Source organism: Schistocerca americana, chromosome X, assembly GCF_021461395.2.
Source record: "Schistocerca americana isolate TAMUIC-IGC-003095 chromosome X, iqSchAmer2.1, whole genome shotgun sequence".
Lineage (NCBI taxonomy): Eukaryota > Metazoa > Arthropoda > Insecta > Orthoptera > Acrididae > Schistocerca > Schistocerca americana.
In genome coordinates, this window is record NC_060130.1 from 561547725 (window position 1) to 561563921 (window position 16197).

The following is a 16197-nucleotide window of genomic DNA, read 5'->3' on the forward strand; positions in this document are numbered from 1 at the left end:
TTGGGCAACGTCGGATATCAGTTCTATTTTACTCTATGATCTTCCTTTCAGTCAATTACTACTTACTGTGACCTTTCTGAGAGGAAATCACGGATCCATAGGCACACAAACTGATTCCTAGTCTCTTGTGAGAAAGTGTGTCAAAAGCCTTCTGGAAATTTAGAAATATGGAATCAATTCGAAATTCTCTGTTGATGGAACTCATTACGTCATGCGCATAAAGAGTTACTTACGTTTCACAAGAATGATATTTTCTGAATCCGCACTGGCTGTGTGTCAATAGACCATTAACTTCTAGAGAAATCAATGTTCGAACAAGCTATATGTTTCCAAGCTCACTGCAAATCGACGTTAGTGGTATGGGTCTGCAACGCAGCATATTACTGCTGTTTGCTTTCTTGAATATTGGTGTGACTTGTCCAACTTTTCAGTCGTTCGGTACAGATCTTTTGTCAAGGGAGCAGGTGTATACGATACAGGATGACAAATTATTGCTGAAAAAAACCTAAATTAGTTACAAACTACGGCATGTACACACTTTATTCCACATGTAAACTACACTACAGATATTCGGATTTAGGTTGTGACATGTTCGATACGTGTACCATCACTGGTGACGATGTGGCACAGAGAAACAGCGAAATTTTGCGTGACCCGCTGAAGTGTCTGAACATCCATGCTATCTATGACCTCCTGAACGGCTGTTTTCAGTTTGCAATGCTTTTATCGTTATTGCTGTACACCTCTTTAATATAGCCCACAAAAAGGAGTTACATGTGTTCAGATCTGGAGAATATGGCGGCCAATCGAGGCCCATGCCGGTGGCTTCTGGGTACCCCAGAGCCAGAATGCGGTCCCCAAAGCGCTTCTCCAGGTCATCAAACACCCTGCATCGATGGGGTGAGCTCCATCTTGCATGAACCACATCTTGTCGAAATCAGGGTCACTTAGGATAATGGGGATGAAATTATCTTCCCAAACGTACCGTTCGGCAGTCGCCGTGCCATGAAGCAATATCGTACAGATTATTCCGTGACTGGACATTGCACACCATACAGCCAACCGTTGAAAGTGAAGAGACTTCTCGATCGCGAAATGCGGATTCTCAGTCCACCAAATGCGCCAATTATGCTTACTGAACTCATCCAAATGAATGTGGTCTTCGTCACTGAACCGCCATACAAATTCCCATAATGCCCCGTGGCCAACCGTGCAGTTTGAACGTCCTACCGCAAACCGCTCATAAGTTACGACGATTTTATTTCATATAGTTCAATAATTGTCACCCTGTAAATATAATGGTAAGCATCTGGACTGGAAGGCTTGCCTTTTTTAAGTGCTATGAGCTGCTTCACTATCCGAGGATATTCACTTCTAATTTACTCGTGTTGGCAGTTACTTTCAATTTGAATTCTGGAATATCTACTTCGTCTTCTTTGGTGTAGGATTTTGGAAAACTATGTTTAACAACTACGCTTTAGTGGCGCTGTCATAGACATTATTACCAGTGGTATCGCGCATTGAAGATATTGATTGTGTTTTGAGGCTAGCGTACTTTACATACGACCAGTCTGTTAAAGAACCATGTACCATTCAGAAAAACCAAGAACAGTGTAAGGATGCGAATTCGAAGCGGTATTTGAACACCGCTACTCTCAAGTGCGAGTTTAACATTACAAGTACTGGGAAAAATATTGTTGCTTTCTTTCCATAATAGTCCAGTTGTTCTACGCACTAATAGAGTATAGCGCTACTGCACATAATTCCGTGAGGTAACGTACAGTGTTCTTACTGGAAGCCTGAGTGATTTCCGCAGGAACTTCCTAGTAAATCACGATTAATGAGACCCTGGTGAGACATCTACAACCAAAATTTATTAAAATGGTGGGAGGGAGTTCCCGGTGGATGGAAACTGAGAGATGGGGCGTGAAGCATGTTCAATAGCTCAATTCAAAGTTTCGTTACTGAGAGGTGTAGCTCTATAGTGAGCCCCAGTTCGACACATCATTGTTTCGTTCGTTAGAAGGTTTCATACGTGGGCGTGCTAAAAAGTAATACCTCCGAAATTTTTGCGTGAAAGGTCTTATAACCTTTTAAATAAAACAGACGTTATTAACATTTTGCATCTTTATTCTTCATATCTACATATTTATTTCTCAACATAGTCACCCTGGCAATGGCCACATTTCTCCCAAGGAGAGCCCAGTTTGTTCATACCGTCGCAACAGAGTGTTGCGCAACCTCACCTCCTTTAACACCGCTTCCATCACTGTAAAAGTGGGATGGAAATCGGATGGGGACAAGTTTAGAGGATGATCGATGACAGTCAACCCAAGCCATCTGATTGTTGCAGAGGTCGGTGCGCTCTTGTGTGGTCTGGCATTGTCGTCTTGAAGGGGAGGGTGCTCCATGTGTGAAGCAAATCTTCGAAATCGAAACGCTGTTATTGTACACTGCTTCTCATGCACTGACATAGTTAAGAAGGTTACACACCCCCATGTTACACGCTACAATTCGGAGCCTTCTAGCGGCTGAGGGGCCAAAATATGTGGGCATGAAGAATAAAGATGTAGAGTGTTAATAATGTTTGTTTTATTTAAAATCCTTTAAAAGTTTTCACAAAAAACGATCGGAGGCGTTGCTTTCCTGCACGCCCACATGGTTTTAGACTGTCAACTAGATTCACAAACAGAAGCATATAAGGGAATACATCATAAAGAATATCATATACTACTGCTAGCAGCCACAATTTTGTGAAATGATAAAATTATTTTCTCTGACTACTTTCCATCCTCAGACAGAGGTATATACACCACTTTTAAGCTATACATATTGTGGTGTCACCGCCAGACACCACACTTGCTAGGTGGTAGCTTTAAATCGGCCGCGGTCCATTAGTACATGTCGGACCCGCGTGTCGCCACTGTGTGATCGCAGACCGAGCGCCACCACAAGGCAGGTCTCGAGATACGGACTAGCACTCGCCCAAGTTGTACGGACGACGTAGCTAGCGATGCACACTGACGAAGCCTCGCTCATTGGCAGAGCAGATCGTTAGAATAGCCTTCAGCTAAGTCAATGGCTACGACCTAGCAAGGCGCCATTAGTAACATTGTATGTATCTATGGAGTCTCACTTATATCGACAATAGCGATGTACCAAGGATGGATTAAAGTTAAGTATTCCAGAAGCTACGTACTTTTCTTTATAGCTTTCATTACGTATCCTGTTACAGACCTATCTCTTGCCTGCTAAACGCGTGCCTTTCGGCTACTTCCGTGGCGTGGCTGTCTTGCTACGCCACAACACATATTTCTCAAGAAGATACATTTCTGTTGTAAAGCATCGTGTATACTGTCATATTGCCATAAAGTAACAGATATCTGAATCCTTCAACGATAAACTAGTAGCATACAATGGGCAGTAAATGTATATGGATGACTTTATAGTTCATGTAATGTACAGAGACGGAGTTTTAAGCCAGTTAAATTTTCAGTGACACATTGACAGAAAATGTCTAAATATTAGAAAACATTAGTTCTCTCCATGAAAAATGAAGTGCAAACATTTTTTAACATGTGTACAACCACAGTGAAACATAAATGGTCAAGGGCCCTCTGTGGAATTCAAATGGTTCGCCAGCTTATTGAAATGCTACAGGAGCAGCTCTCAAGCTGAGTACTTAAGCGCCAGCACTCAAGACACCTCCGCACACTTGCCATCCTTGCACGCTGTTCCAGTGGCTCTGGACACTCGTTTGAAAAATCATTCAAGAGGAGGAAGTATATAGCTGGTCTCATGGTGAAACTACATTCTAAAAATTAACTGTATGGTAGATGCTGTATGTATTGCAGATTAAAGATAATGTAGCAGCTTACCTGGTCTCATGGAAATTGGCGTTCCCTCTGCTCCCCCGCCACCGCCACGTCGAACTCCAATTCCACGTTGACGTCCACGTCCACTTGCATGTCCTGGTGCAGACAGCCGACCAGGTCCCCGAGGTCGTCCACGTCCGCGTTTGAGTCTGAGTCCATGGGGACGTCCTGGTCGGCGTGCACTGTGATCACTGTGACATGTCACTTCACCAACACTAGCACTTACACGTCCTGGTCCACGGAGATTGCCATGTCCATACGAGAGTTTGTTTACGAAGTCAATCTCACTTTTACGCGGGCGACCAGGACGGCGGACTGGTCCTCGCGGGCGGCCGGGACGGCGGACTGCTCCTCGCGGGCGCCCCGGTCCCCGCGATCCGAGCGGCGGGCGCCCCGGTCCCCGCGGTGCCAGCGGCGGGCGCCCCGGGCCCCGCGGTGCCAGCGGCGGGCGCCCGGGTCCCCGCGGTGCCAGCGGCGGGCGCCCCGGTCCCCGCGAAGCCAGCGGCGGGCGCCCCGGTCCCCGCGGTGCCAGCGGCGGGCGCCCCGGGCCCCGCGATCCGAGCGGCGGGCGCCCCGGGCCCCGCGAAGCCAGCGGCGGGCGCCCGGGCCCGCGCGATGTCCCGCGTGGGCGCCCGGGACCGCGCGATGTCCCGCGTGGGCGCCCGGGACCGCGCGATGTCCCGCGTGGGCGCCCGGGACCGCGCGATGTACCCCGAGGGCGCCCGGGACCACGAACTCTTCCACTTCCCCGCGAACGTAGACGGCTGTGTACTCCTTCAGGTTGTAGACCTATACGTACAGGTCCACCTGCCCGTCTACGATGACGATTGCGTGTCTTCATATGAGATGTCATTGCAGCAAATACTGAAAATAAAAGAAAGTTATTAGACATTAATAGATGCACTACTAAAGCTTCTAGATATACTCTAAATGTTAAAGAATTAATTAAATTATTGAAAAGTGGGGCCTCTCATAGATATGATGGAGTATCTAGAAGAATATTAAACTACCATGCTGCACATGTTAAGCCTGTACCTAGCTATATTTGACATTATTCCCTTAGGAATTGTCAGTTTCATGGACAATTTAAGTACTCCGTAGTAATGCCGCTTTATAAAATTGTAGAAAGGGAAAACGCAGACAATTTTAGACCTATTTCTATACCATTTATGTCTGCTAAAGTTACTGGAAAGGCTGTGTATATCAGCTTTATTGCGCAATTACTTCACATAATTTGTATCAAATGTACAACTTCGATTTAGCATAATTGAAAATGCTACATTGTCTTGTTTATGTGAGGCACTTGATGGATTAAACAAAAGGTTTAGAACGGTAGGCATCTTATTTGATATAAGTAAAGCGTTACGTTGTGTTCATCACTAAATATTGCTCCAGAAGTGGGACCATTATGGAATACAGGGAGTAGCTCACAATTGGTTCACCTCATTCTTTAAGAACAGACACCAAAAGGTCATTCTCCATAATATAGAGAATGGCTATGATGTGGGGTCTGAGTGGGCCATGGTTAAAGGGGAGGTGCCCAGGGATTAGTGCTGGGCCACTCCTGTTCCTTATTTATATACATGATATGCCCTCTACGGTGGCAGGTGATTCTAAAATGTTTTTGTTTGCTGATGACACTCGCTTGGTAGTAAAGGATGGTGTGCGTTATGCTGGCACTTTTTCAAATAGTGCAGTACAAGACTTAGTTCAACGAAACCAACGAAACGTTTTAATTTCACAGACTGGGCACATGATTAGTGAAATTGAACAGGTCAAAGTTCTAGGTGTTGAGGTAGATAATAAACTGTCGTGGAAAGACAACATTCAGGATATTGTTCAGAGCTTATTGTCGCTAAATTTACTATTAGAACATTATCTCAAGTAAGTGATAGTTCGACAGACGAAGTAGTATACTTCGCTTATTTTCATTCGCTTATGGTCGGCCGCTGTGGCCGATCGGTCGTAGGCGCTTCAGTCTGGAACCGCACGACCACTACGGTCCTGGGTTTGAGTCCTGCCTTGGGCATGGATGTGTGTGATGTCCTTGGGTTGGTTAGGTTTAAGTAGTTCTAAATTCTAGGGAACTGATGATCTCTGACGTTAAGTCCCATAGTGCTCAGAGCCATTCGAGCATTTAGAACAATTCGCTTATGACGTATCCTATTATACTTTGGAGTACTCTTCCCACTTTGAAATAGTATTTTTGGGTCAGAATGTGCGTATCAGGCAATAAGGGGTGTAAGTTTGCAAACCTGTTGTGGTCCCCTGTTCATCAGCCGTCGTTTCTTGTTAACAATATCAGCTTATTCTGAAGAATTATTAGCGATTCGATGGCACTTCCTTGACTCTTGTGCAGAAAAGCATGCAGTATTCTGCTGCACCCATTTTCAGAAAGCTATCACAAAAGTTCAAAAATCTTAGTAGTAATCAACGCGCTTGGAGGACGTGATGGGATGTCTATGTAACACTGTACACGTACACATCAGCGGTGGGAGTAATGGAACAAAGAGAGCACCACTCCATGTTGCATTGTTCCCAAATTTATTCAAGATGGCGGATTCAAGATAACGGCGATTGATACGGCAACATCGCAATGACATCATGGCAGCAAGTTCTAATCTTGGCGGGAAGATAGGTCAATTGGTCTACCTCCACTAACCTAACCCCATCCCCATAGCCAGAAAATGGCGGGAAATTCAAATGCCAGCCGGACAATGAAACACATTGTGGATACCTAAACTAACCTAAGAAATGGCGGGAAAATAGGTCACTTGGGCTACCTCCACTAACAGTAATCAAGTGACCGCCACCTCTTCCTAGGAACTGGTGGGGAAAGGACTCAGCCTGTTCTGGGCTGGTGGATAATTTGGACATAAATCTTTATTTTGCGTGCAGTCTTTATTTAAAAATCTGAGGCATTAGCTCCATCCAGTGTGATCACCACGAGGTCTGGAGTCCAACTGACCTAGTGCAGAGTACTGCCACCAGAAGGCACTGTCATCCTATAGCAGTCTGGGGTGGGGAAATAGGTGAAAAAGGACTCAGCCAGTTCTGGACTGCTGGAGAGAGGAAGGAGTATACTTTATTTATTTTGGAACAATTTATTTAGCATTGCATTTCACGTAGTGTATTTATTACACTGATACAAAACACTCGCCCTGACATGCTTGGGGTCACAATACACAGCCTACAAAGCTGTAGACTACTCGCAAATAATCGAAATAATGCAGTACACAGCATACAGACCCGCAAACTAGTTGTAAATCACCGAAATAATGCAGTACACTCATGTGCAGACACGAAAACAACTCGTAAATTGTCAAAAGATAATGCATGTGTAATGCTATGCAAACATGCTCACAATGCTTAAACAGCAGAAAATTATGCACTGCACAAACACTCATTGCACATGCAAAAACGCTTTCGAAGTATCGTGAACCGCATGCCACTGCTGTCTGCAGCAAGCAGGTGGAAATCGCGTCTATTTTTGCGTATACAGTTATAGTTCTTCGAGTGTTATACTGACGTCACATGTCTATGTAAGTGAGAGCCAGGTCATTGTCTGGGCCGCTTGTGCGTGTTTACCATTGCTGATGTGAAACCTCTCCACCTATGAATACTGAGATCACAGGTCGCGCTATAGCAACATGTTCCAATGCTTCCCAGAATAGCACAGGCTGCATTGTTCCTAGCGATCCTAACGGGGCATGCGAGCTGTGTCTAGCCTTGCACTTTGTTACCAGCGAAGCGTGGCTGACGCATTGCAGTGAAATGCTCATGTAGCTACAGACTATCGCAAGTGCATCTAAAACGCTCTCATTGTTATACTAATGTCACATGGCTATGTAAATGAGAGCCAAGTCGACCTCTCGGAAACAGTGAAGTCCCACAAAAATAGTTGACTGTCGCTTTTGTAGGAGCTTTCGTGTGCCTCAACTTATACGCATGGAAATTCTTGCCCTAACAGGAGCTGTTTACGCAAATAGCTAAGAATAACACCGAATGCATTCTTTCTGATGGTCCTAACGAGACACCACTTCCATCATGTGTTACCCTTTCTGGAAATCGTTACGTGCTGCTTTCAACAAACATCTCCGAAACACAAACATTGTTACTGCTATGTAGAGGCTCCTATATACCGGTACAAAGTATTTCTTGTGAATGAATGAAGCATTATGATTGGCTGTTACTGAATTTACCTGCCAAACTGCTGATGCCACCAGTGTGTAAGCACCGTCCACCTTTTTTTCTGCAGAAAAGACTTTCAGCGGCAAGAAACGTTTTTGTATAGATCACCATATTGTACTGACAGTGAACACCTGCAAAAGTGATCTACAGATCGTGAAATACATCCCCTGTATTCACCATGCTGCTGTGCAACGCCAGTAGAGGAAACTACCACCGAAAACGCGGCCCATGACCACAGCTGCCGAAGAGCGAGTCAAACAGAGAGAGAATCCAGCCAGCCATGGACAACGTCACATCCCAGGAGAATGCTATCAATACTGCCAGCAGAAACAGTCGTCATATTGAATCTTCTCAACTTTCTGCAGAGTATACACATGACACATGTGGTCCCAAAGACAACTCAACACAAACTGGGTATTAGGTCACTATTCACCCACCTAGGGGGAGCCGCGAGCCAAATCGTCATAAGGCATCAGCTTTCTCGGACTCTCTGAACTGATGTGCAAATGATGGGCAAGCCCCATCTTGGAACAAAAGCGTTACTGTTCATTCTGGAAAGGCATTACTGTTTCCAGCCCCAACCTGTTTGCTTGCTGCTATGCTTTCTACGATCATCGCCAGAATCACAAGAATATTGGGAAACAGACACATATTTATCAGTGTAACTACAATTATATATTAGGATTGCTGCCATCATCTGACACCGAGCAATGTACTGGATATGTCTCCTCTGTATGAGCGTCGTTCTGAAATGAATCTCAGTATCTATAGCGCACATAATTTTTCACATAAAAAAATCTTTCATTCCCCTTATGGTTTGCTGATGTTGTTGTTGTTGTTTTTGGGGAAGGAGACCAGAGCCGGCCGCAGTGGCCGAGCGGTTCTAGGCGCTACAGTCTGGAACCGCGTGACTGCTACGGTCGCATGTTCGAATCCTGCCTCGGGCATGGATGTGTGTGATGTCATTAGGTTAGTTAGGTTTAAGTAGTTCCAAGTTCTAGGGGACTGATGACCACAGAGGTTAAGTCCCATAGTGCTCAGAGCCATTTAAACCATTTGAAGGAGACCAGACAGCGAGGTCATCTGTCTCATCAGATTAGGGAAGGACGGGGAAGGAAGTCGGCCGTGCCCTTTGAAAGGAACCATCCCAGCATTTGCCTGGAGCGATTTAGGGAAATCACGTAAAACCTAAATCAGGGTGGCCGGACGCGGGATTGAACCGTCGTCCTCCCGAATGCTCCCCTTATGGATATCGATGTGCTGAATCTACAACTCCCTCATGATAGGACACGCAATAGTGACCACTTGTACATATACCATGAAGACTGTTGTACAAAGGCAAGGTTGGTTCCCCTAGGCACAAAGGCATCACTGCTTCTGGCACCGAACTATTTGCTTGCTTGCTTTCTACACACATCTCCAGACTCTCGGATTACAAGAACACATGTATTTTCACGTGGTTTGCCAGAATATTATACCATTTACGCGATACTTTTGGATATTAGGCACATAGCAGTATCCTACAGATCGCTCACGCAGCATAATTCTGAAGCTATAGACTGGAAATTATTTCTCTACAAACCCGAAACTTTAGTGAGGTGGAGCGTGCTGTGAGCCATTGAGTAACTAATGACCTGCAGCAGCTTCTCCTTCTCTGTCTCTATAATCCATCATCAGTCTACAATTAAATTGTACCTCATTACAACTCCATCTCAACTGATCAGTCCATCCACTCTATGTCATCCTTTAACGCAGATGCAAGTAAGTTTAGAGGCAGATGGCTCTTTGTCTTCCTGAAAAGCGTCAAACACAGTAGTCAACTCAAGTGTATCACTGTTGCCTCAATAGACAGAGTAGAATGCTGCCTACTGCTACAAAAGCGACCGTTAACTATTTTTGTGAGATTTAACTGTTTCCAAGAGGTCGACTTGGCTCTCATTTGCATATCCATGTGTCATCAGTATAGCAATGAGAACCTTTAGATGTGCCTGCGATAGTGTGTAGCTACGCGAGCATTTGGTGGCGATCCGTCATCCATGCTCGGCTGGTAAATGCATGCACAGCTAGACGCAGCTCCCATGTCCCATTAGGATTGCTAGGAACAATGCAGCCTGTGCTATTCTGGGAAGCATTGGAACAGATTTCTATAGCATAACCTGTGACATCAGTATCCATATGTAGGGAGGTTTTGTGCCAGCAACGGTAAACACGCACGCACAGCACAGCCCAGGCAGTCACTTGGCTCTCATTTACATAGACATCTGACATCAGCATAACACACTGTATTCCCGAAAATAGGCACGACTTCCACCTGCTTGCTGTAGACAGCAATGATTTGAGAGCAATGACGCTGGCTTGCGTCCCGGCGGCATCGACAATTGCGCGTGTTAGAACAGTTCGCGGTTGATGATAGTTCGAAAGCATTTTTTAATGTGCAATGAGTGTTTGTGCAGTGCATTATTTTCGGCTGTTTAAGTGTTGTGAGCTTGTCTGCATAGCGTTACACATGCATTATCATTTGACAATTTACGAGTTGTTTTCGTGCCTGCACATGAGTGTACTGCATTATTTCGGTGATTTACAACTAGTTTGCAGGTCTGTATGCTGTGTACTGCATTATTTCGATTATTTGCGAGTAGCCTGCAGCTTTGTAGGCTGTGTATTGTGACTCCAAGCATGTCAGGGCGAGTGTTTTGTATCAGTGTAATAAATACACTACGTGAAATGCAATGCTAAATAAATTGTTCCAAAATAAATAAAGTATACTCCTTCCTCTCTCCAGCAGTCCAGAACTGGCTGAGTCCTTTTTCACCTATTTCCCCACCCCAGACTGCTATAGGATGACAGTGCCTTCTGGTGGCAGTACTCTGCACTAGGTCAGTTGGACTCCAGACCTCGTGGTGATCACACTGGATGGAGATACTGCCTCAGATTTTTAAATAAAGACTGCACGCAAAATAAAGATTTATGTCCAAATTATCCACCAGCCCAGAACAGGCTGAGTCCTTTCCCCACCAGTTCCTAGGAAGAGGTGGCGGTCACTTGATTACTGTTAGTGGAGGTAGCCCAAGTGACCTATTTTCCCGCCATTTTCTTAGGTTAGTGTAGGTATCCACAATGTGTTTCATTGTCCGGCTGGACTTTGAACTTTCCGCCGTTTTCTGGCGAAGGGTGGGGAGAGGAGGTTAGGTTTAGCGGAGGTAGCCAAATTGACCTATCTTCCTGCCATGACGTCATTGCGATGTTGCCATCTTCAATCAATTTGGCAACAATGCAACGTGGGGTGGTGCTCTCTTTGTTCCACTGCTGGCGTCTATGAGAATGATTAGAGTTACAGTCCTCTCTTACAGGTAGAATGGCCACCAGATTGCATTAGTGTTGTTAGAGCTTAGTGTTGTTACCGTGCCTGGCTGTACACATAAGGCACATGACTAGATTTCGCTTTTGAGTGACTGATGTGAAGGAAACGGTAATGTTACACACTCATATGACCAGTGTTATCAACACCTGACAGAGTTCGAAAGGGGCCTCAGTGTCTGTCTCCACTCGGCTGGCTGGCAGAATTGTGCAGTTTACTGATTTATGGGGCATTCAGATGTCACAGCATCCCGATGTTCGACTATGTGGGAACATACAGTTAGGCATAATCGTCGTTAAGCTTTAGGTTGACCACGTCTGATCATCAAAATGGAGAACCGATGTATTGCGCAGCAAGCAGATCGTGATTTCTTCTCATCTGCCCTCGTCACCCTAGAACAGTTAATCAACTCCGTGCAATATTCTATGTCATTTCCGCATCATTGGCTGGAATAACACGAGCAATTGGACTAGGGAATTACCATCCCACACATTGGAGCACTAACGGCTCCGTTTGGAGTCCCTTTCTGCCAATATTTAGCACAGGCACAGCACTATTACTCATAGCGTCATGTCATGTGGAGCCATCGGGTCTGACTTCAGATCACGGCTGCTTAGTTCAGTAACGGCGTCACAAAATAGCTCCTTTGTTAGCAAAAATGAGGTAGAATATTTTATATTTTTATCTTGCGTATGTAGTTGACAGTACGACGAAGTTTTCCATCTCCAAAAGAGCGTACAACTTTCCGTGGTCAAATAATCAACAAATTGTGGTACTTTTTTCAAGTTTTCGCCTATTACTCGAAAATATGCAGCCTACTGAAAATGTTACCCGTACCAAAATGAAAGAGCATTAAATTTTGCATCGAATAATCTATTTAAATGTCAAATTCGGTGCAGCCGTTTGCCCGTGATCAGTTGTCAAGGTTCGTTCATTTTTACGAGCTTAGCTAAAAAGTCGGCTCCAGCGACTGTAATTCAAAAAAGGCTGTTCCAAATGAAAATGTTATGTTATCAAATTTATGGACCATGAAATTTCATGTTACAAAAGCATATAGTTTTTCAGTTTTAGGCACTACTAAGCGTTCATACACTTGAAAATCAAAATAATTCCATTTTGTTGTTTTTTTTGTAAGTCAAAATGAACTCTCGATAAATGAAAAAGAGAGTGTTACTTAGTCACATACACTGATTTCGGCAATGAGGCCACGGTCATTCCTATCTTCAGTATTGACTGGGCTTGGTACAGTCATGTACAAAAGATTCGGATCAAGACTTACTGTCGACGCTCTGAGTGCATTTTGATTGGCAGCTTCAATAATGGAAGCGTCACTATTTGAGACGTACTCGACTGCACTACCTCAGCATCCTAACATAACCTGTAAAACGCCAATTTCAACATCTACACAATTGACGGGTTGAATACTGTCCTTTCCATGGGAGGAATCACGGCAGTCTCTCCCTGCATAGCTATGGAATCTGACAAGAACATTGATCGGGAAAGTAGACGATCAACTTCTGAATTTTTGTTTACCCAAGTGATGCTTCGCAAAGGGAGACAAAGTATTCTGAAGATCTCGTCGTTTAAAGACACCAGATTCTTCACAGATATCATTTTCGAAAAAGATACAAAAGCTGCAGTCGCACAGAAGTTGCTTGCAACTGCACAGGAGAAGTAGCAACAAGAACCACTTGATTTTTACGCCTGTAACACTTATATCGATTAGGAGCAGGTTTACATTATATAACTGCGTATCTACAATTATAAAGCGTTTATTCTTTGCTAGTTAAGATCATTGATCTGTGACAGGAAATATAAAGTGTTGTAATGTATATATAGAAAAAGACAAATGCTTGTTAAAATAATGAAATTTTATAATATATGTATGTTTATAAAGAAAATTGTTACTGGAAACTGGTTCATGCTTAGGGCACTTGGCCGGCCACAGTGGCCGTGCGGTTCTAGGCGCTACAGCCCGGAACCGAGGTACCACTACGGTCGCAGGTTCGAATCCTGCCTCGGTCATGGATGTGTGTGATGTCCTTAGGTTAGTTAGGTTTAATTAGTTCTAAGTCCTAGGCGACTGATGACCTCAGAAGTCGCATAGTACTCAGAGCCATTTGAACCATTTTTTAGGGCACTTGTACTGTAAAATGTAAAAGATGTGGGGAAGTCCCTCCGCAATGAAGTGGCTTGGCGCGATGTAAAAGGTGGTTTCTTCGGTCCAACTGTGCGGCTCCTTGGTGCGAACGGTACGTAGTCAGTGGCCAGCCGTTGCACGGTACACATCGAAGGTGCCAACGGAGGCAATTGGAGGCAGTTTTGCATGGAATTTTGCTTCGGATGTGGCTTTGGCTGTTGCTTGCTTTCTCGGCAATAAGGAATAGCTCGAACACATTAAAAATCCGCCGCCAAGAAAAAATTCTATAGAGCTTTCAAACATCAAGAGCCGTGAGTACAGTTAGCCGTCACGTCGCTTGTCACCTCATCTTCGCCATTGCTCAACCAACTTCATGCATACAGGTATGTATCAGAGCATGGACCACTTAATTTGTGTGAGTGATTTTAATAATAATTCAAATGCTATATATCTGTGTTTGGAACCGTATCTTCTATCCTGATCATCAACCTAGGTTCTAACTAACTTCACTTTTGTTGATCCTTGCACATTTGACAAACATAAATAAATCACTAGTTCATTTGAAGCAGGATAGTCGCTTTTATAAACACTTAGGAGGTGATGTATGAATGCATGTTTTCACGGCGATATCTGTTAATAAAACATTTTCGGGTTTCAAGCCGCGTCAAGTGGTTTACTCCCCACGAGGAAGAAGACCTCTGAAGAAGACACCAAGCAGGTTGCATTCTTACAGTTTTGTGGTTCGACAACAGGGAAGATCAGTCGGCTCCTGGAGTGATACAATCTTCAGTCCTCCGGCAAAGATCCGGCAACTAATGAAACCTCTGGAAGACGATGTAGGTCTCAGAACGCCAGGAATTTACGAGATACCGTGTGGATGTGGGCAGTTTTATGTCAGCCAGACTTCGCACTATTGAACAGCGCCGCACAGAACATGAAAGGTGTTACCGTCAGCGCTATCCCGAAAAGTCACCTGTAGCATAACATGCTCTGGAAAACAGCCACCGAATTGCGTTAGAAAAAGAATGGCTCTGAGCACTATGGGACTTATTATCTATGGTCATCAGTCCCCTAGAACTTAGAAGTACTTAAACCTAACTAACCTAAGGACATCACACAACACCCAGTCATCACGAGGCAGAGAAAATCCCTGACCCCGCCGGGAATCGAACCCGGGAACCCGGGCGCGGGAAGCGAGAACGCTACCGCACGTCTACGAGCTGCGGACAATTGCGTTAGATGAGACGTCTATTATTAAACGGACTAATGGCTCCTGAAATAGCGTGATAAACGAGGCCATAGGGATTAGAATTTATGACAACACCTTCAATAGATACGGTGAATTGCAGCTGACTACAGCGTGGGATCCGGTGTTGAGGGAGTTGAAGCCGACCCGGCCGCGGGGCCAAAACAATACCATATATGGTGTGGGACCGAGCACCAGTGACGTCACGAGCGACGGCGCGGCTATATAAGCACGGCAATGACAACCACACGACAGTCATTCACTTGGCAATGGCAAAGGAGATTTCTGCCGAAATCTCGTGGGCAGTAAACCACTTGACGCTGCTTGAAAGCCGAGAACGTTTTATCAACAGATATCGCCGTGAAAGCATGCATTCGTACATCCCATCCGAAGTGTTTATAAAAGCGACTATCCTGTTTCAAATGAACTAGTGATTTATTTATGTTTGTCAAATGTGCAAGGATCAACAAAAGTGAAGTTATATAGAATTTTGCTGAAGTACTCTCAGCTTATAGCAAAGTATCATTTTGCAAAAGTACTGTGCCACATTGTGTGTACACGGTGGTCCATTGATAGTGACCGGGCCAAATATCTCACGAAATAAGCATCAAAAGAAAAAAAAAATACAAAGAACGAAACTCGTCTAGCTTGAAGGGGGAAACCAGATGGCGCTATGGTTGGCCCGCTAGATGGCGCTGCCTTAGGTCAAACGGATATCAACTGTGTTTTTTTAAAATAGGAACCCCTATTTTTATTAAATATTCGTGTAATACGTAAAGAAATATGAATGTTTTAGTTGGACCACTTTTTTCGCTTTCTGATAGATAGCGCTGTAATAGTCACAAACGTATGAGTATGTGGTATCACGTAACATTCCGCCAGTGCGGACGGTATTTGCTTCGTGATACATTACCCGTGTTAAAATGGACCGTTTACCAATTGCGGAAAAGGTCGATATCGTGTTGATGTATGGCTGTTGTGATCAGAATGCCCAACGGGCGTGTGCTATGTATGCTGCTCGGTATCCTGGATGACATCATCCAAGTGCCCGGACCGTTCGCCGGATAGTTACGTTATTTAAGGAAACAGGATGTGTTCAGCCACATGTGAAACGTCAACTACGACCTGCAACAAATGATGATGCCGAAGTAGGTGTTTCAGCTGCTGTCGCGGTTAATCCGCACATCAGTAGCAGACAAACTGCGCGAGAATCGGTAATCTCAAAAACGTCGGTGTTGAGAATGCTACATCAACATCGATTGCCGCCCGTACCATATTTCTGTGCACCAGGAATTGCATGGCGACGACTTTGAACGTCGTGTGCAGTTCTGCCACTGGACACAAGAGAAATTACGGGACGATGACAGAATTTTTGCACGTGTTCTAT

The 16197-nt window shown here is 44.6% G+C and overlaps 2 protein-coding genes across 2 annotated transcripts in view; both read right to left on the reverse strand.

Moving 5' to 3' along the window:
* The window catches only part of LOC124556155, a 232562-nt gene extending 228560 nt beyond the window's left edge, over positions 1–4002 (reverse strand). Inside the window, exon 1 of the mRNA XM_047130166.1 lies at positions 3879–4002. Coding sequence (XP_046986122.1) covers positions 3879–3888 — 10 coding nt within the window. The 5' untranslated portion in view covers positions 3889–4002. The remainder of the gene's footprint in view (positions 1–3878) is intronic.
* A 163-nt stretch (positions 4003–4165) lies between these two features.
* LOC124556156 (circumsporozoite protein-like) lies at positions 4166–12723 on the reverse strand. Its single transcript, XM_047130167.1, has 2 exons — positions 12704–12723; positions 4166–4649 (listed from the first exon to the last, which is right to left on the reverse strand). Exons 1-2 carry the CDS (start codon positions 12721–12723, stop codon positions 4166–4168), a joined length of 504 nt encoding a protein of 167 aa, XP_046986123.1.
* Between the last annotated feature and the right edge of the window lie 3474 nt (positions 12724–16197).

Bases quoted from the DNA above. Each gene is read 5' to 3' on its own strand.
- LOC124556156 (XM_047130167.1), bottom strand. From the start codon at position 12,723: ATGCACTCAGAGCGTCGACA. The intron at 4,650-12,703 runs GTAAGTCTTGAT...TACAACCTGAAG, and splicing joins ATGCACTCAGAGCGTCGACA to GAGTACACAGCCGTCTACGT.